Raw genomic sequence first — 21680 nt, 5'->3', positions numbered from 1 at the left:
GGTACAATGAATGTTTTGCATGGAGAAGATTTTGGATGAATTATGACATCTCCAGGGAAGACAGGGGAAAGGCAAGAAGGAAGGGAATGCATATCTGGGAAAAACAATCAATATTGGCAAGTAATCAAACCAGATATGAGCCCATAGACCAAATTCCTTAGACGAGTTAACATTTTTAACTTAAACCGAAGAAGCTAAATGCTAATAGAACATCTTTTTAATTTTATCTGTATTATCCAAGTCTCTGCCTAAGAATTCTGTTTTTCTTCCCTTTCTGCAAGAAACTCTCAAAAGCATAAATGAATTTGTCTTGTATGGCCCCGCTAAGGCTTTTCATTTTGGTCTTGGACTATTAACCTTAAATACCAAAGAATGGACTGTTGTTTGGCTGGATGTATAGCTAAATGAATTAATTCTAGTCTCAACTGGATAGGAGAGGTCTTGTCATTCATCTTTAAAGAACAAATCATTATACCCAAATATGCATCTTAGGATTATGAAAGAACAAAAAGATACTTTAAAAAAAAACTTACTCGGCCTACTAGTACAGGATCCGGTCCAGTATATTCTTCTATTACAAAAAACTGGTTCCATACCCATCCTCTTTTTGACCTCTGGAGAACTTGCCCTTCCTTCCCTTTCTCATGATGGTCATGCAGTGACGGCCTTGAATGGTTCAGATTGTCTGTTGCCATAACAAAGCTGCAGCACAGCATTCCCAGACAGAAAAGGGCAGCATGTAAACAGTAATCTTCCTTCATTTTTGGTTAATATATAGGCACCAGAGTACTCCCCAATTTTTCCCCCCTTTCTTCTCAAAGGATCACCACAAAAGTGAACAGGGATACTATAATCCTCTGGAAAGTTCACAGGTTTTCCGTAACCGAGACGTCAATGTTCCTTAAGTCCATCACTTTAACTCCGTATAGACTTCAAACAGTTTCCTAGAGTGAGAAGGAGAACCCAAACAAGACAAAATTAGTTCTCTGTGTTTTATTCTAAGCTCAGCATTTCAGAAACGTAGCACGTAACGAAAGCTTAATAGACCATTGAAACAAGATGCTTGTTTCTTTCCCAAGACGATAATATAAATGAAATATAAAGACACTACATAAATTATTCACTAGGATGGCCAAGATTGGATGGTCTCCCTAGGTTGGAAACAATAATCTAAGTATATCTTGAATTCTCAGGATATCGTATTTTTAATAACTTGCTCAAAAACATAAAGCTTTGTATTAGTTGGAAAAAAATTTCAAAACTGTAGAGCAGTGCTCATTTTACTCTTTAACGTCCCCTCTTTTTAAAAAACAAAAAACAAAAAACAAACTTGTAATTTTGGGACACACCCTTTCAGTGGTCCAAATTAAGATCTGAACTGATATTTTTAAACAGAGGGTTTTTTGCTACCTTTGGAGGGCAGTAAAGACCACATCTTTGTTCAATAAAGCATTTATCATTTCTGGAGTCCAAGCTGAAGGCCCATCCTTTCTGTTACCATTAAAAGAACAGGAGACTTTCTCACAGTGTGCAAAGTAATGTATCCTTAACTTGGGCTGGGAAGCAAAAAGATATCCATCTGCAGTGGTACAGGAGAATGATCTGGGAGACTACAGAAAGAGATACTGGGAACGGTGAGATAAGAGACAACATAGTCCACAGCTCCATACTGGGCAGGGAAAAAAAAAACCTAGAAGAAACCCTTCCTGGTATCTTGGGCTATCAATGAGAGAAGATGAGAATTGTGCTTACGGACTTGCAAGATTCCATTAAAACAATTTTACAGTAAAGGAGAATTAGCTCATCTGGTTATGTTTCCTATCTAATCTACCTGCTAAGGCTGATGCCAACATAACATGAGTTATCACTATGATTTTACCCTCCTGCATATATCAGATTTAACCTAAATATAGTTGCTTCAGACATTTTGACCTCCCTGGTACCGATGAAAATTCCAACTAAGGTAAAAAAAAAAAATCTGGGATGCTATCTTCAGAGAGATAAGGAATCTACCAGGCCAAAAGCTAGTGGTATAATATTAAATTCCCAATCCTTTTTTAGTGTCATAATGTCAGGCATGCCTGGTTGGATTTGGATAAGATAGTGGTAGCCTGCTAGATTTGGATAAGATCTTTATAATCTTAGCTACTTTATTACCTCTCTATTTCCAACTGCACTTTTATATAGCTAGTTTCCATAGTCCAAAAAAAAAAGGAAATTCAATTCCTAGTTCTTGAAACAACCTGGCAATCACTACCAGGTTCTTTAGTTCAATAAGGGTACCAATTTTGGGGAGATTGATGGAGTGGCTACAAAGAAACATTATTGCCTGTAATAAACATGGTTTATCTTCATTTGATATGTCCACCCTAAAGGAACTTCTCCTTTTAACAAACAGAAAGTTCTTATTAACTGAAAGTACTATATATATATATATATATATATATATATATATATATATATATATATATATATATATATATATATATATATATATATATATAAATAAGGCAAGCATTATTTAAAGCATCTCTACTTCATCAGATATTTCAATAAGAACTTTTTCAAAATTCAACTGAGCTCCTACTGTTTACTCATTTTTTTTCATTACATCCAAACTGTATAATTAGCACATAAAATGGATATTTCTCACTTTCTAATCTCAGAAGCTTGGAAAAGCAGGCTGTACCTGGACAACAAGCTATATTTAATAATGTGTGAACTGTTGGGCAGATCATAGTGGATTTACTGTAGAAAATAAGTTCAAAGGCTATTTTGGTGACCAGATACAGATCCTTCTACAATAGTTCTTATCATGGTTCTAGATTCTTAATAAAACATCAGAAAGTATCCATAAAGTAGCAACATAGAAGATTTATTCAAGCCTATATTAAGAGAATCTAGTCAACTAATGTTTAACACTAAATTGGAGCCAGATAAGAGTCAACAGAATTCAGAAGGGGGTTGGACTTGATAACACATTTAACCCTGCCACTCAGCTCTGCCTGCTCTTCTCTTACTATCCTCCTTAGAATAATAAAAAAAAGAGGATAGGGGAAAATTAAAGGAGATAAAGGAAACGTACAAACAATTTGTCTTTTGCCAGATCATTAATTTTAAATGTTCCCATCCAACAGTAGGTATGTGAAAAATCCACAAATATTTCCCCTAACATCTAAAAAGTAGCTTAACTGTATTACTGGGTTTGGTAATGCAATTATATGGAAAGCCTGCAGAAATAGAAATATCAAAAGGGGGAGATGCAGATATATGAAAGTGTTTACTATCAGTTGTTCAGGCATGAAAAAAACTGAACACAAAACATTAACCACACATTTAAGCCATTATCTTTAATTTACTAATTAGGGCTTAATGCAGTAATCGCTTGCAATCCCTTTATTTTTCAAAATGTCTCTGTGTAGTGACATCTGTGGAGTCTCTGTGTAACGTTCAAAATAGAATGGGGTCTATTTTGAATCAAGCCCTGCTGTATCTGGGCTTGTTGAGATGAAACAACAAGTTTCCTTTGAGCTTACAAACCAGAGTCTTCATTTGGGCTTGGAATAAAAGCAAATAAGCCCTTTTCATCTGAACAATAACGGTATGTCAGCCCCACTCTTGCCTTTAGCTTCTTCTAAAAGCATCTGGGCTTTCTAACCATACTGTAAAAAAGGACACCAAGGAATTAGGATCAGAGAAAGCTCAAAATACACAAGAATGTAAAAAAAAGGAGGAAAAAAAAGAAAACCAACAGCAGCATATTGGACCAGGCTGAAGCTTGCTTAATTCAGCATTTAAACACACAAGCCACAAAGAAAACATAACCTCTCTTGGGAGGGAGCACATTTTAATAAAACACATACTCTTAAAGGGCAGACCATGCTCTTACTAACATCTAACAGGCTATTGCCATCTTTGTGAGACAGCTTTGAGCACTGTTCAGACATCACAGCTGGTCCAAATTGCAGCACAGAACTGTTCACCGATGCAGTATTGCTGAATAAAGTCCTATTACATCTGGACTGCAAGCTCTGCATTGGTTATCGATAGGTTATATGTGTGCAATTCACTATGTTGGGTTTCATCTGTAAGACCCCAGAGACCTGACTCTCGGTATATGTTGTCTTCTGTTCTCCTGACTGATGAGTCCTCCCTTGCAAAATCTGTCAGTGGTAAAGGTAAGGTAAAGGTTCCCCTGCACATGCGTGCTAGTCATTTCCAACTCTAGGGGCCGGTGCTCATCTCCGTTTCAAAGCCGAAGAGCCAGCGCTTGTCCGAGGATGTCTCCGTGGTCATGTGGCCGGCATGACTAGACGCCAAAGGTGCACGGAACTCTGTTACCTTCCCACCGTAGTGGTCCCTATTTTTCTACTTGCATTTTTACGTGCTTTCGAACTGCTAGGTTGGCAGAAGCTTGGACGAGTAACAGGCGCTCACTCTGCTACACGGTACTCGGGATTCGACCCGCCAAACTGCCGACCTTCTGATCGACAAGCTCAGCGTCCTAACCCACTGAGCCACTGCGTCCCTGCTCTGTAACAGGTAGGGAGCAATAATTTTTTTTAGCTGCAGCCAATATATTTTGGAACCGTCTTCCTCCTCTTTTAAGTCCAGGGTTGTGTCTAATATGATGACCTTGTACAAGTGAGTGAACTTTGTGTGGCTCTGAATGTCCTTTAGAGAATGATGAGAGGATACCATCTGACTTTTGTATTATGCATTGTGGATTTAGCATTGGTTTCTACATTTTTGTTGTAAGCTACCAGGTAAATTGATGTGGTACCTGAGTTCTTAAATATGCATAAATCTCCCCTCCACAGCTCTTTACAAAAACTACTGGAAAAGCAAAAGGCTGAGCAGCCAATAAAGGAGGCACTAATTTGTCCTGATCCTTTTATTAAGAACTCTTGAAGGAGGTTTGAATAAAAGTAGAAATGAATGTTGTATTTTTAAACTTACAATGACATCAGCCTCCTTGCTATTCCTTGTCACAGAGCCCAAAGAAAATAGTGTGCAAAATGGGGTAAAATGTGAAAGGAAAAAAAGAAAACGGAACAGATTTGTACAGCTCTAGATGCTGACATTTTAAAACTAAAATGCATAATTAACATGAAAAAGCACCATTCTATAAAATATCAAGTGGCATCCTCACTCCAAAGCAAGCAAGCAGACAAGCAACAACCTTTTAAGAAAAATAAGTCTGTTTTTTTTTTTTGCTTTCCAAAAAGTATATTAATTTTACACAGCAAAGGTTCCACATCAATTTTCTTAAAGGAGAAGGGAGATAAAAATGATCATCTGATAATAAAAAGACAAGGCAAGAACTTAGAAATCATGTCGGATTATTTCCCAATGTCTTCTCTGTCTACATATATAATCCTAGTTGGACCAAAAATATTTCTATAGAGTGCTTTTTCATTTGACGTTCATAATCTCTTACCTTCGTCTAACCAGCATTTTTGCATGATAAAATGGTAGCTGTTCCGCCAGAATACAGAATTCATAAAGCAGATTTTGAGGCTCCACCCAATAATAATCTCATGAAAGATTGAGGCATTTATTGAAATGAAGTGGGGAAGGAATTTCTGAAATGCTCCAATCAATTTAATTTCATCTCTAGCAAATCAGGACAGTTGTGAAAAAATATAGATTTTCGTTCCCATGGCTTCTTTAGACTGTTCAACTTCCAATGGGCTGCTTTGCCTATAATAATGTCATTATGCTGTATGATTTTGTTAATAAAATCTGCTGCGTAATAGTCAAGCCAGCCCAATTTATATACTGTATTGCCAAGGAAAGCCAATGGTGAAAATAAAGACGTGCAGTTTGGATGGGATCAGAATAACAATTATTTTGGATTTCATTTGTGTGCAATTAGTTATTTCAAGATACATAAAGGGTGTTAGTTTGGTTTCATGTTTAAGGGTCCTGCTTTGGATAAAAAAATACTTGGGTCAGTACTTTTTCTCAGCCCTAGGAAAAAAGCAATGATCATCCACTTTCAAAACCTTGCCAAACAAACTGCAGGGACTTCTCCAGGCAACTGCCAGAAGTTAATATTGACTTGAATGAACCCCCTTCCTTTAAAAAGGTACACAGAGCAGCTTCTAGGCTTATTCTTCACTATTTTTGACAGTTTTCCCTTTCAGCTACATTCAAAATGGTTTGCGGTGAATTTTGGAAAGAAACACACCCAATACTTTTGGTGCCACAATGTGACCCACAGGTCTGACATGGAATGCTTCCAAGGCTGAAACCTACCATAGGAAGTCAAAGCCTTTCATTTTAATTTTATCTTAACTTCTGTATTTAATTGTATGTTATTGTTGTTAGCCGCCCTGAGTCCTTCGGGAGATAGGGCGGCATATAAGTCCCAGTAATAAATAAATAAATAAATAAATAAATAAATAAATAAATAAATAAATAAATAAATAAATAAATAAATAAATAAATCAGGGAACCTCAGTCAACCACTATTTATATACCTTCAAATATTATGTTGGAGAATTGTGAATCAGACCCAGTAGTGTTTACTAATGCAAATATTGTAAGAGATGTTGTGACTTAGTGTGTTTCTGGGTGCCGTTCAAGGTGCTAATTGTTACCCCTATGTCATTTGTGGTCTGGTGATCTCCTATCTGTTCTGGACAGAAACAGCCTATCCACTTTGAGTGCCTGCTGAATGTCTCTCCACTGAGATATCACATCAAACATTCCCCTTACTGAAGGCTGGGAATAGTTGCTAGTAAAAGAGAAAACACTCCAAGAGCTAATCAATCAGTACATAATGAATCAATCAATCCAGACCAGTGTTTCTCAAGCTTGACAACTTTAAGATATGTGGACTTCAACTCCCAGGTTCCCCCAGCCAGCATGAGAGGAAGTCCACATGTCTTAAAGTTATCAAGCTTGAGAAACAGATCTAGATAAGAGTCCAGCAAATCCCCAGAAAGTCAAAGTCTAAGCAACCAATCAGAAGCAGAATTTTTTCCCTTGTTCTCAGATGAGTTTTTTAAAATGGGAAGAGTCATCTGTCTTTTTGCCTTAGACAATCTTCCATTGCAGAGGAGAAAATCCTTCCAAGCTGGCTTCTGCCAGTTAAATTGAGTCATCCCAGTCCCAGCATACATATTAAGGAATCTGAAGAAATTAGTGATCTAAAGGAAATATGGAGAGTGGGTGTGATAAGAATCCCTTTGTTCATTCATATTAGGAATTGGCTTGCACAGAATTCTTATTATTGCCTTACTCTAATTCTCTCTCTGGTTTTATACATACTATATAAAGAATCCTTGCTATTGACAGGAATCCTGATAGCCTTGCTTTCATTTGCCCATTGCTCTTTTAATGCTATACTGGGTCTTCAAATCTTAATAGACAACTCTGTCTTCTCATTAGATACTGCATTCATTCTGGCAGGAATGTAGCTAAAAAGGACTTAGGACTGCCCCCAACCTCCGTTCATTCTGCCGGGACCTGAAGACCTGGCTCTTCGAGCTCTCTGGCCCAGGCTGAGAATTTTTTAATTTTAATTTTAACTGGGTTTTAATTTTCTCAGGGTTCTATTTAATCTTTTTTAATTTGTTTTAACGTTTGTATTGACTTTCTTTTAAATGCCCTGTAAACCGCCCTGAGTCCTTCGGGAAAGGGCGGTATATAAATATAAATATAAATAAATAAATAAATAAATAAATAAATAAATAAATAAATAAATAAATAAATAAATAAATAAATAAATAAATGTTTGGTAGCTCTGATGCTGCAGAAAAGAACTTCTACTTTCTCCCTCCAGAATAAACCACAGGGGAGAAATTTACTCTTAAATAAAAGTGGTGCTGCCAGGCTACCAATTAGCTCACTCCTCCAAACAATATGAGACAATGCAACAATAAGAATTGGACAGGAAGGGCTTAGGGACACCTGTGTAAAAGTGCCAGAAGTGTCCCTTGGTGCATCTGCAAGTGTGTACTCCATTATAGCTATTTATGGAAGAATGCATTTGTGAATATGCAGCAATGCTGATATAAATAATGTTATTCCTCTGTGCTACACTGTGGAATAAACAATTGCCTGTGTTTCCCAACTCTGTCTCAATGAACTGAATTATTATGGAAAGGTGTTTAAGTAAGCTTGCTTCCCTGCTGAGAATTTTTATGAGCAATAGGGGGAAAAATGGCTTCAGTCTGCTTAGTTATTAGCAGCCCTGTTATTCCTCTAGCAATTCAAGAATTCTCTTACATTTCAAGAAATTGGAGCTTGACTGTATTAACATTTCTGAATTGGATATGCACCAGATCAATAGTGATAGAGACTTGTTCAGTTTGACTCTGGGTATGGATACAAGCTTAATTCCAGTAAACAAGAGCCTTGCCACAAAGAGCCATTATTCTGCATCATAAACATGGACAATAGTGCATGGAAATTCTCAGTCCATGGAAATAGTCTATGGAAATTCTCAGTCCTGTTGGTCATGGTTGTGCCAAAGATGCTTTTTTTTCAAAAGGCAACTGGACTTCCTTTTTCCCCCCTTGAAGATGTTTCACTTCTCATCCAAGAAGCTTCTTCAGTTCTGACTGAATGGTAAAGAATGGAAGGATTCAGTTAGAACTGAAGAAGCTTCTTGGATGAGAAGCGAAACCTTTTCAAGGAAAAACAAAGTCCAGTCGCCTTTTGAAAAAGCACCTTTGAGACAATACTAATGTTTTTCCACCATTGTTCCCAACAAACACAAATCTCACATGATTCAAGAGGTACCACATACAGATGGTACCATTAGTGGCCATTAATAGACCAATCCTCCATGGATCTCTCTGATCCCCTTTTAACTTCTAAACACAACACACCACAGCAAATTGTGCAAGCAAGTATTTATTTTTATCCTAAATCCTAAATATCTCCTCATATGATTTTAATGAAAAAACCCAAATTCTAAAGTGTGGCACAAGGAGAAACATGCAAACACATACACACACACAAACATACCTCTCTATATTTTTAATGACCTATATCGGTGTTTCTTGACCTTGGCCACTTTAAGATGGATGGACTTCAACTGGTTGGCTGGGAATTCAGAGAGTTGAAGCGTACCCATCTTAAAGTGGCCAAGGTTGAGAAACACTAGCCTATATTATTTCACATATCTAGATTATGGTTTTCCCTTACATATGTTCCCTCCAAATTAAAGTGCATGGGTGTCAAACTCAATCGCGTCACACGACACAATGTGATGCTTTTTGCCTTTGCAGAGCCTGGGTGAGCGTTGCCTGCATGTGACACACCTGGCCCACAGCCCACCAGTTTGACACCCCTCCTTTAGAGGATACGCCTTTGGTATCTTAATAATTTTGGCTGCAGTTCATAAGATAACAATCAAGTGATTCAAAGATGCTAATTTTGTAGGAAAAAAAGCTAATAGTAGTAGAATAGGGAAGAAAAACAGGAGGGAATGTTATGTGAGCAGGCTGTGAGCTTCTCCTACTGGCAAATGGGCTAAACTGAAGGCACTAGTAATCAGTTGCAGAAGGCTTTGTCTCTTTCTCAGATCTGCTCTTGATAAGGAACAGTTAATACAGGGCTCTTCAAACTTGGCCCTTTTATGACTTGTGGACTTCAACTCCCAGAATTCCTCAGCCAGCACGCCTTGCTGAGGAATTCTGGGAGTTGAAGTCCACAAGTCATAAAAGGGCCAAGTTTGAAGACCCCTGAGTTAATATATCTCTTCAGGACTTTGAAGAGATAGTAACATTCCAGCCAGCTGTTAGAGAAGCGCTTAAAATGGTCATTCTCTCTAAAGAGGACAACATTGGGATTAGCTCCTGGAAACTCTTCCTTCTCTGTGTCCAAAAGAGTAGAGACAACTAAGGCTGCTGGATGGAAGTTGTAGTGAAATTAAAAGCTGGTGAGATCAGAACTCCATTGCAAAGTTATGAGGCAATATCTGGAGAAGCCATCCTACTCTTCCGAATTTATAACTCTTCTCCAACCTCCCTCAGGGTTGCTTGCAATTGAGATTCTTCCTGATCATCTCAAGACTCTGGGACTAAGAACTTTCTCTTCTTATTTTCCCCTTAGGATCTGACTTTGGTCACTGAGTTAAACAGACCAAGCTATAAACATTGAACCATGCTATCTGTAAGAGGCTACTAATCACTGATTTTCTACCCAGCTGCTCTTTTTTCTCCACATTAGACCAGCTATGCCAATTATTTAAGAGTGATTTATAGCTATTACAGTCATAAAACAGAGTAATCATTTCCAGACTATGGAATTTTATCTCCCTTTGGAGATAAAATCCATCTATCTTTCCCCTACAACATTACACCCACAACAATATTTTACAAGATTTAAGAGGAGAAAGACAACAATTTTAGGCCCTTTGAATGACTTTTAGTGATTCCTTTGTTATCTTAAAATGTTTTTAGATTTTTTTTTCCTTCTTTTACAGAAAAGTGTGTTTTCTACATGTGCCCTCACATGGACATCTGTATGTATTAATGCATACAAATTACAGTAATGGTTCAAATTATGCCAGTGCCAATCATCCAAAAAAATAGCTTCTTGGACTTTAAAGTTGAAAGGGGAAAATTCAGTTTAAAATCTTCCTGTAGGGAGTAAAATTGAACAATTTTACTAAAATCTTTCAAATATCAGAAATAATGATTGGCTAATGGTGATAAATGTTACGCAATTTAGCTTCACATATTGTGCTACACCATGATTTATTTTAACTTTGATTTGTTAGACAAAAAAAAATCCTGGCTCTCTTGTAAGCACTAAAGCCTAAATTATATTTTAAAATCCACACATATAACAAATAAAGACATAGTCATTAATTTCTATAAGACCTTTCATTTTTTTATTGCTAAATGTCTAGGAAAAACAATGGTTAAGAAAGGTTGGAAACTATTATTTTTTAAAAAAATGTGTTTTAACCTTCTTAAAGGTAAAGGTAAAGGTTCCCCCGCACATACGTGCTAGTCGTTTCCGACTCTAGGGGCCGGTGCTCATCTCCGTTTCAAAGCCGAAGAGCCAGCGCTTGTCCGAGGACGTCTCCGTGGTCATGTGGCCGGCATGACTAGACGCCAAAGGCACACGGAACGCTGTTACCTTCCCACCGTAGTGGTCCCTATTTTTCTACTTGCATTTTTTACGTGCTTTTGAACTGATAGGTTGGCAGAAGCTGGGACGAGTAACAGGCGCTCACTCTGCTACGCGGCACTCGGGATTCGACCCGCCAAACTGCCGACCTTCTGATCGACAAGCTCAGCGTCCTAGCCCACTGAGCCACCGCGTCCCTTTTAACCTTCTTAGGCAATCTCAATCAGTATTCCAAACATCAGCAAATAGCAAAACTGTCAGCTCAGGCTGATAATTGTTTTTTTTTTTCTTAAATCCATTTGACACTGATAATGCTACCTGTGTCAGTTTTTCTGACAATATCCAATTTTAACCTATCTGCACTTGCCTGGAAGTGAAGCAATATCAGCAAATAAGAATACAACTTGATGTCATTCTCCATGTTAAATCACATGATCCAGGACATGTGCTAAAATGTAATTTGAGAATTGTTGACTTATCCATGAAAATGGAGTTCTTTTGCAGTAACAGAATAGCAGAGTTGGAAGGGACTTTGGAGGTATTTTAGTTCAACTCTCTGCTCAAGCACACTCTACACTGCTCACAGACAAGTGGCTGTCCAATCTCTTCTTACAAGCCTCCAGTGATGGAGCACCTACAATTTCTGAAGGCAAGCAGTTCCGCTGTTAATTGATCTCACCGTTAGGAAATTTCTCCTTAGTTCTGGGTTGCTTCTCTCCTTGATTGTTTTTCATCCATTGCTTCTTGACTTGCTTTCTGGTGCTTTGGAAAGTAGGTTGACCCCTCTCTTTGTGGCAGCCCCTCAAATATTAGAACACGCCTATCATGTCACCCCTGATCCTTCTTTTTACTAGACTAGCCATACCCAATTCCTGCAATCGTTCTTCATATGTTTTAGCCTCCAGCCCCCTAATCATCTTTGTAGTAGATCCTTCTCTTCCCTTCTAGAAGTATATTTATGGTGTGACATGTGTCAGGAATTTCTCACCTCCTTTACAGGTATACAAAGCCAATGGTGCATTACATGGTAATGATTCCAGGAGCCTAAGAGCTCATATTACTTTTGAAGCCATGCTCGAGCATGATCATTTGTGCAGTGCAAGTTGCTTCCAAATAACCAAGAATGGGATTGCAGTTATTTGGAGTCATGCTACCACAACAAAAGAGATCTCTACATTAGCTGACATTTTATTTAATTAATTTATATGACGGGGGGCATCTCACAGTTCAAGGTGATTCTGGCCAGCTTACTGTTAAAGGCATAATGATCAAGTTAACCAGAAAAGATGGGACTCAGATCAAGGGTCTTAACCGATGAGCCACTGCATTGTCACCATGAGCCTTAACAATTTTCAAGAGGGCCATAGAAGAAAAGAATCTTGATGAACACTGACCTATCAGACATTTCAATAATCGAGTTAGCCAGAAATCAAAGCAGAGCAAATATATACTGTGAGTAGAGCCGTGGAGCCACTGGAAAAAAAAAAAAGAAAAGGCTTTTCCTTCTGTCACTCTTGGGCATTTAATAAAGATGGCAATTGGAACAAAATAAAATACAAGAGAGAGCCATCCTTATTATTTGCCTTGTAGGCTGAGAATTTCTCCAATTATACAGTGTAAAGAACGTGAAGAATATGAGAAGATTCTAAAGCTGTTCACATAGGTTCCTGCATACGCACCCAAAGGGTTTGTTTCGGCAGAGTCCCTGAAGTTCTTTGGGGCACACTGATGGTTTCTGATGCGCAGCACCATCCATGCTTGTGAATTTCTTTCCGATGACTGGGACTTTGTCCGATCAGTGCACATCAGTAACGGAGTGGTGGGTAAGAAGCATGATCCCACCTCTATTTCAATTATGCTGTGAAAGCATGCTGGCATCTCTCCCAGGCTTTGCACTAGTTTTGACAAGAGCAATATGCTGTATTATTTATATTCGATTGCCACAGTTATTCTGTTTCCTCAGTCTCCATTTAATTTGCAGGTATGTGCAGTGTGGATCTAGTAAAGCCCAATTTAAGCATGTAATGGAAGCAAAACAGCCCCCAAACTGAAATGACATAGAAAATGTCTTAAGGGAAAACAAGGGAGGGAAAAAAAGAAAATAAATAACTAAAAGGTTCAGGAAATGAAAAATGGTTATAAATGGTTTTAACGTTCCTTTGCTGCCTTTAGGGAGATGCTCTTGAGATAAATGTGATACCAGCTGTCTGTTTTTTTAAATATAAACTCTGCTGGAATAGCAAACCAAGCAGCATTAAACAAAAAAAAAGTAGGCTTATTATGGAACAGAGTGATTGACAATATCATTTGAAATAAAGGCTAGGCTCTTGGGGGAAATTTATTCTAAAACAATAATTGTGTACTTGTGCAACTCAGAACTAAGTGGAAAATTCACATTGTACTCAAAATACAACACTGCCATCCCCTTTGCCCATTCCGCTTCCAGTTCTGCTTGATTTTTATATGTGGTTGTTGAGGGGACCCAGGAGGAAATAATCCATGTCAAGTAACTGTCTTTTTGTCACTTATTTTCACCCAGTTCTCATGCATATTTTGTTCAAGGTCAGGCTTAGCCTAAGAACATTCCTTTTTTTGCATGCACACTCTACAAAACAAAAATGCTGTAGCAAAAATCATTGTAATTTATGATCTGTCCAGCTCTAACCCAAATACGTAGCAATTCTAAATAGCAGTGTAAATCTCAAATTCTGTCTTTTAGATGAATAAGCCTCAGGGTTGCTGAAGCTACCAGAAATGCAGAACATTTTCCTATCAATTAGGAATTAATACAACCCTTAAGAATGAATTTGTTCTCCACAGTTTTGCTCCGCATCCTTTTAACAGTTTGCATGTTACTTTCTGTATTGTTTTGTTTTGTTTTTAGATTTACAAATTGCTCATCATCCAAAGAAACAATTAAGGACTTGATTGGAGTTTCTCGGATCATCGATCAGAGACCACATCCACACAAAAGTTACCAGCCTGAGCAGGTAAGTGAAAATTCGAATACTATCATAAGTTTGTCTTTTCTTCTATCTAAACATCTGCTGGTGGGGAGGGGGGGAGAACATTTGACCTCTGATGCTTTTTCTTGCCACAAGCAAATGATTCATTCAAAAGAATCACTGGTGAATCAAGATTTTAGCAGCAGTCTTGTTCTTAGGGAGAAAAGATTAATAGTCTTCCCCAGTCTGGAGTTTGTGCAAACTGTTAATTGTGGGGGTGGTGGTGGTGGGGGGGAATGCTCACCATTGTATGAACCAAGGTGGAAAGGCTTTGGAAGTTGTACTGAGCAGAAATCTTCTCCTTCTCTTCATTACTATTTTGATTATTCTGATGAAATTTAATTAAAGACTATTTTGAATTATTTTGTTGTTGTTGTTGGTAAAAGAAATGGATGTGTGTTTGTTGGTGTTTCTATACTTATTTAAGTTGCTTAGGCCAAGAGATGTGTCTGAATGTCTTTTCTTTACTTGTACAGTCTTCTCTCCAGCTTTCTGCTGCTCCCCTGGCTTTTCACTTTTTCATTCCCCTGGGCAGGTCTCAGAAGGGAATTCCTTTTACCTGGAACTTGTTTCTGGTGGGAATATATGATCAGCCATACAATGGAATGCTGGGTAAATGAAAACAACCCAGCAAGAGTCACCTCCATCAATTTTCTACAAAAATACAGGTAGTCCTCAACTTATGACCACATTTGAGCTCAAAGTTTCTGTTAAGTGGATTTTGCTATTTTGCAACCTTTCTTGCCACAGTGGTTAAGTGTGGTCGCTGCAGATGTTAAAACTAGTGACACATTTGTTAAATGAATCTGATTTCCCCACTGACTTTGCTTGTCAGAAAGTCCCAAAAGGTGAGCACATGAACCCAGGACACTGCAACTGTCATAAATATGAGAATATGGTTTGAATTTTGATCATACGACCCTGGGGATGAGGCAACAATCATAAGTGTGAAAAACTTGTAACTTCAAACAGTCACTAAGCAAACTGTTGTAAGTCAAGGACTCTGTATGCTCAACAAAAACGTCAAGAGAAAGTCCCAAAGGTGCTTTTTCCCCAAACGTTTCACTTCTTATCCAAGAAGCTTCTTCAGTCTAACTGTTTTCAAGGAAAACCTCAACAAAGTCCAGTTGTCTTTCAGGGGGGAAAAAGCACCTTTTGGGTAAACTTTATTATTATTATTATTATTTATTGAACTTATATACCGCCCTTCTCCCGTAGGACCCAGGGCGGTTCACAAGGTAATTAAAACAACATTACAATACAAAAAGTTAATAACAATTAAAATAGATTAAATTATCCTTGATTAAAAATCTAAAACCCCTATAACTCTGATTAAAAACCCAATTACAATAAGTTAAAAATTAAAAATTAAAAATTCTCAGTCCTGGCCGGAAAGCTCAAAGAGCCAGGTCTTCAGGTCCCGGCGGAATGAACGAAAATCAGGGGCAGTCCTGAGCTCTATGGGTAACTGGTTCCAAAGGGCAGGCGCGCCCACAGAGAAGGCCCTCCCCCTGGGTGTTGCCCGCCGGCAATCCTTTGCCGGCGGCACCCTGAGAAGGCCCTCCCTGTGGGAGCACACAGGACGAAGGGAACTTGATGCTGGCAGCAGGTGTTCCCTCAGATATCCCGGACCCAAGCGATTTAGGGCTTCATAGGTCATCACCAATTTCCATAGACATCAGGAGAAAGTGAAAAATGAAATGCTGAAACACCCTGAAAATAGGCTAGAAAAGTAGATGTCCTTTCTTTCTCAGGAGGAACCTTTGACAAATGGCAAAGTGGGGGCCCTTGGTGCTCTCAGAGCTTGCTTGTTTTCTTGCAGACATTGCATTACCCAAACTAGGTAACATCATCAGTAAGGAGTGAGATATTCTCTCCATTTATATTCTAATGGCTTGCCCTATCAGTCTTGGTGGGAGCAATCATGGAGGTTCTTTGGTTGGGCTGTTTACTGTTAGGTTATTTGGCAGTTCCTTGACTGGAGTATTCTTTATTTCTTGATTATTGGTCTTATGTTAAATTTGGAATTAATGTATGTTCATCTGGGTGTTGATTGCTCGTGTTTTGGTCTTTTTGTTCCCCTTTTGGCTTGTGGATTGTCTCTTTTGCACAGTATGCAGAGTATGATTGTGTCTATGTGTCCATTGTTGGCTAATCTGACAAGAGTGCCAGACTTCTAGAAATTCCCCTAGTGTTTTTGTACATGGCTTGATCTAGGATGGTCCTAGTTGAAACTATGGTTAAGTCCATATGTTGTGAAATTAAAGACTTTTCAACATGTCTTCTGGCTTGTTTACTTAGGATGCTTTGGAAGGCTTTAATTTGCTTGTTTGCTACTCTGAATTCATGTGTTTGTAATAGTCTGTTGGTAGTTTCTGAGATGTTTTTGATGTATGGCTTGTATTGGTTGTGCTAAATTGGGTTGTGTGGTTAGGCAATTTTTTATGAAGTTTCATGGATATCCTTTTTGTTGGAAGATGTATAGATGCTCTGTTTCCTTCTCCTGTTGTGCAGGGTGGCTGCAGTGTGTTGGAGCACATTTAAATAAACAGATTCAGAATTGCATCTAGGATTACATAAATTCAAGAGACAAACTTCCCAATTTCCTCACTTCGTTTGTAGTAAAATTTCTCCAGGTATTTTTCTACAAATGTATCTCATCACTAGCAATGTTGATAACACCAATTTTCCTTCTTCCTCGATCTTATATAATCAAACATTAATGTACAGGACAGCAAGGAGTAACCTTAGCAGCTACTTTTTAAAAAGTATATTCTTCAAAGTAGTCTTTTTCTAGAAATATGAAATTGTAAGCTCCAAACATTCAGCTTCTCTAAGAAATAGTTTGCTCAACTCCTGAGTATGCAGCCTCTCTTTTTCCGTCTTGCACACACACACACACACACACACAGATACAACCTCCCATTACATTAATTGCATAATCACTGCCAATGTTTATGAAAGTTGCAGAAATCGACAAAACTCAATAGCCAACTATCTTCTCAAAAATCTAGTGCCATTTTCATTCTGGTTTATGAGATCATTTAATAAATAGCTGATACTTCCTGAGCCAGGAAGTATAATGAGTAAAACTAAAATCCAACCATTGCTTAGGAAGCACAAAATAGGTAAAGCAACGCCTTTCACTAAAGCAGTCTCTGCTGATATGAGTGTGATTTATTAAGGAACTTACTTATGCCTAGACTGAAGCCAAAGCAGACAGTCTCTGGCCATTTTCTAAATCTACCATGAGATTTCTGAATGTGCCCTTGTTCACACAAACAAATTACCCCTTCCTTGTTTTGAAAAAAATTGGAATATTGATGGATTTCTTGTTTAATTTAGTTCCTGTCTTTTAAAGCATCCTGTCTTTCTGATTTGTCTGATTTATAATCCCAGTCAGAGGTAGAGTGACATTTATGTATATTTATTATACACATGTGTCCTGTCCTTTAATGTTTTCTTGTCCTTGGAATTTATTTATGGGTTTTTTTCTCTATGCAAGAACCAGACTCAGAAGCTTAACTCATGTATTTACATATGTTTTCTGAATCATAAATTTTCTAAACACAGTAGCTCTTCCTGTCCTTAAAACTTCAGTCATTTTCTTTCTTGCTGTTATTCCCTTTTGACTCTATCCAAGAAATACCAGCAGGAACTAGCACATTTCAGGAGTTGTAATTCTGCAGGTCATATGTCACATTTAACCTTCTTTGAAATCCCATGATGATATATTAACCTACAGAGATGGAAGAAGCAGACAGGAGCAGAGTCATCCCCAGCATTATGTGCTCGCTCCTCTGCATATATAGAAAAACCTCTTTTGGAAGACAGATTGTCTAACAGTGGAGGGTCTCTTTGGTTGGATGATCTGAGAAAATCAGTGCCTACAACCATGTGGACAAAATTGTTAAAGGTAGTTGTTCTTTCAACTGGAATTGGTCTCACCTGGAACACACAATTCCCTTGTGTGCTTACAGATTGAGTAGAATGGTCCTGTTGTAAAATGAAATGGGGAAGGGGAAAAAAATACTTAACATCATATATCCACTGATATTAGTTAAAAAAATTGCCATAACACTGAGCCGTGTTCAGCTTTTGGGGTCACCAGCAACCTTTTCTTCTGCAGCCACGGTGGGTCTAAGAAATCTGTTCTTTTGTCAGAAGTATCAGAAATAACCATCATTCTTTAAGCTTACTAATACATACTAAATTCCTTTCTCTCTATCTCATTTTTTTCTAGCCATTGATAAAAAGTATCCCCTGTTCTAAAATATACTGAGTCTTCTTTCATTTTCAATGTCAACCTGTCCATTTCTGCACAATCTAGAATTTTTTTTTGATTAACTCTTTCTCCGTTGGTAATTCTGCATTTTTCCAATGCTAAGCGAATAAAATTCTCGCTGCAGTTATTACATGTAATATTAAATATATACATTCTTTCTCGTAATTTCCTACAATAAAATAATTACGGCTTAAAATCTATATGTTTTTTAATCATTTTCTCTAACCATGTATGTATTCTTGATCAGAATCTTTTGGCTTTAGGATATGAGTACCAAAGATGATAATATGTGCCTGGGTTTTGTCTACATTTCCAACAGTTGCTAGACATATTTTTAAACATTATTGGAACCCAGACAAGAGCTTTGACATACAGTAGTGTGGTATGGTTTCCTTACAATAAGATGATGATTATGGTGATCAGGATAGATAGATAGATAGATATAGATAGATAGATAGATAGATAGATAGATAGATAGATAGATAGATAGATAGATAGATAGATAGATAGATAGACAGACAGACAGACAGACAGACAGACAGACAGACAGACAGACAGAATAACTGAAAGATTAGGATGGAGCTGCAATATAAATAATAAATACTATTCTGTGAGGGGTTTTGAAACATCCTTTCACCCACAGAACCAAAGAATACTCGACACCATTATTACAAGAAGACAGAGCAGCATTATGATGCCAGGAAGCAAGTGAGAACATTGTCCTTTGTAAAAATAGAGACTGTAAATGTCAACATTAAAAAGACCCCTTTCAGTCAAAGTTCTAGATTAGTAATGGAATGAATGCTGGCTGTTTAAGAAGGTATAATATATAGTCATTTATTGACTTTTTCTTTAAAGAGAAATCTCATTTCTAAGGTATCTGGAATGGCATACATTTTGTCAATGGATATTATATCCTTTTTATAAAGAATAGTTGCCCAATTATTGTATTCTATTGACTATTTATTCTATGCTGGTCAGACTCTGCACTAGGTTACTGTCTCCAGTTCTGGGGACTCATGACACTTGATGAAGGATTCAGATAGAACACAATCAAGACCACAAGTAATATTCTAATTTGATAACATTGACATTTGCAACTTTTTTCCATGCACCAAGCATGATCAAGCACTATAAGAACTTTGAGAGTATGTTTGTTTTGTTTTGTTTTGAGAAGGGAAAACTGCAGGACTATATGATAGGGCTCTTAAAGTACCTGAAGGAGTATAAACAGATGGCTAAGATTAAAGTTCTATTTCCCAGAGACTATAAAATTACAATTCTAGGAGGAAAATGTCAGCCAAACGTTAGGAAAATCTTCCAAATTATAAGAGCAGTTCCGAAAATGGAATTGCTTAGTCAACTAAGGAGATGATAAGGTCCCTTTCACTGGCTATGTTAAGCATAACATACTACTCTCTGCTGAGCAGTTTTAATTTGGATTGCTGAACAGAAGAGGGAGTATGATTTGCTTTCTTTTCAACTCTGATTTCCATAATTTCTATGAATAAGGTCCTGATTTTAAACAGAATATTTTCTAGGGAAACACTGATGCATTACAGCTATGTGGCTTTGCAAACAGCTTTAAAAGTAGCCAGATGCTAATGTCAGAGCAACTTGCTACCTTTTCTCTAGAACATTTATTTATTTACTTAAAAGATTTATATGGCTGCCCATTTAAGAACTCTGATGGCTCACAACAACAGGAAAACCAATAAATATAACAATCACAAGACCATAAAAGACTGTGAAATAATAAGTATTTCCAGAAAATGGCAGCTTGGATTAATTTCAAACTACTGCTAGCTTCTTCAGCTATTTGTTGCTTGGAATTGAACTTCCAAATTTTGAATTTCCAAAACTGACCATGAAAAATTCTGCCCACTGCAACACTACTATAATTGTCCTTTCCTGGCTATAGAACACTCTACTAATACCAATGATAAACTTATGTTTAGTATGTTTAAAAAATATTTACAATCCAAATAAAATAAAAGTTTAGATACCTGATTAGATAGATTAGATAACCTTTATTGTCATTTTTTTTTACTGTGGGCATACTGACACACATTAAAAATGAAATTTTGTTGCCTTCTTCCCAAAAGTGTACACATACATAACACACATATAGACATGCTATATACATTCATATGTATATATACATATGTATGCAATCTTAATTATCAACAAAAAACAAAATGCATATGTATCTTTTAGTTACTAGAGTCTGCACTTCATACTGTCACTAGATCAGCACACCAATGTACTAAATATTGATCAGAAATAATTCACATAGAGATAATACTATACAATACAGAACAATTAAATCTAAGAGAAGAGAACAAAGATGTGTTATTATTTACAAAATCATAGCCACGGTTAATAACACTCCTGGAATCTTATAATTTTATTTATCATTAAGTTTAGCAGACCTTTCTGAGAATATAACTCATACTAGGGAGTCCTTTTCTAATGAACTTCAGCATAAACAATGTAATATAAGACACTGTATTTCACTGGGTGTAGCTCTTGGTTATTGCATGAATAAGTCAAAAAATAAATTTGCAATTAATACCATATTTAGTTTGGTCTAGATGTGAAAGATTAGTCTTGGGAGAGTTTAGAAATTATACAATTGTAGCAACATGGTAAAACTTCATCATCTACCTATTTGTTTGAACAAGCCGGCCTGGTCTGATGGGTTTTGTTTTTAATTATTGTTTTAATGTAATTTATTTTCTGCATTTGGGCACTAGGGTTTAATTTGTTTTTAATTTCTGTATTTTGGGTATTTTGGTATTTATGTCCCTGTTCACCGCCCTGAGTCCTTCGGGAGAAGGGCGGTATACAAATCAAATAAAATAAAATAAATAAATAAATAAATAAATATTTCTGGCCAACCTCGACTGAGCTGAAAACATCATCCTGTGATCCTAAGGCTTTACTGTTGTGTAGAAATATCAGTGATAAAGTCAACATTCTGGACAAAAGAGAGACATTTCAATGACATTTGGACCTCAACAAACAACACTTAAATAACCTTATAGAAAATCTAGAACACATTTTCATACCATGCCAAAGCAACTGAATTGATGGGGTCCTTGACTTCATCAGGAAGCCAGTTCAATCTCCTTATCTAAATGACATAATCTCTATGTTATATCTTCCATTTACTAGCTTCATTTAGATTGCTGAAGTGAAAGAACACAAAAGATTGAGAAATGTTATCTTCTTTTCATCTCCTAAGCCTTATTTATATGCAGAGGAGAATAGAGTGCTGGAATCGCTATCAT

At 37.1% G+C, this 21680-nt stretch overlaps 1 protein-coding gene across 2 annotated transcripts in view; it reads right to left on the bottom strand.

Moving 5' to 3' along the window:
• The window catches only part of CDH11 (cadherin 11), a 117544-nt gene that overhangs the window by 39548 nt on the left and 56316 nt on the right, over positions 1 to 21680 (bottom strand). Inside the window, exon 3 of one of the 2 annotated variants that reach the window (XM_081336271.1) lies at positions 534 to 944. In XM_081336271.1, the coding sequence (XP_081192397.1) occupies positions 534 to 761 (228 nt within the window). In that variant the 5' untranslated portion in view covers positions 762 to 944. Of the gene's footprint in view, positions 1 to 533; positions 1450 to 21680 lie in introns of those variants that run through there. The other variant, XM_081336270.1, reaches the window with a different exon arrangement.

Source organism: Vipera berus (assembly GCF_964194415.1).
Source record: "Vipera berus genome assembly, chromosome: 10".
In the NCBI taxonomy this organism is placed as follows: domain Eukaryota; kingdom Metazoa; phylum Chordata; class Lepidosauria; order Squamata; family Viperidae; genus Vipera; species Vipera berus.
This window is presented reverse-complemented; position numbering and strand designations above follow the sequence as displayed.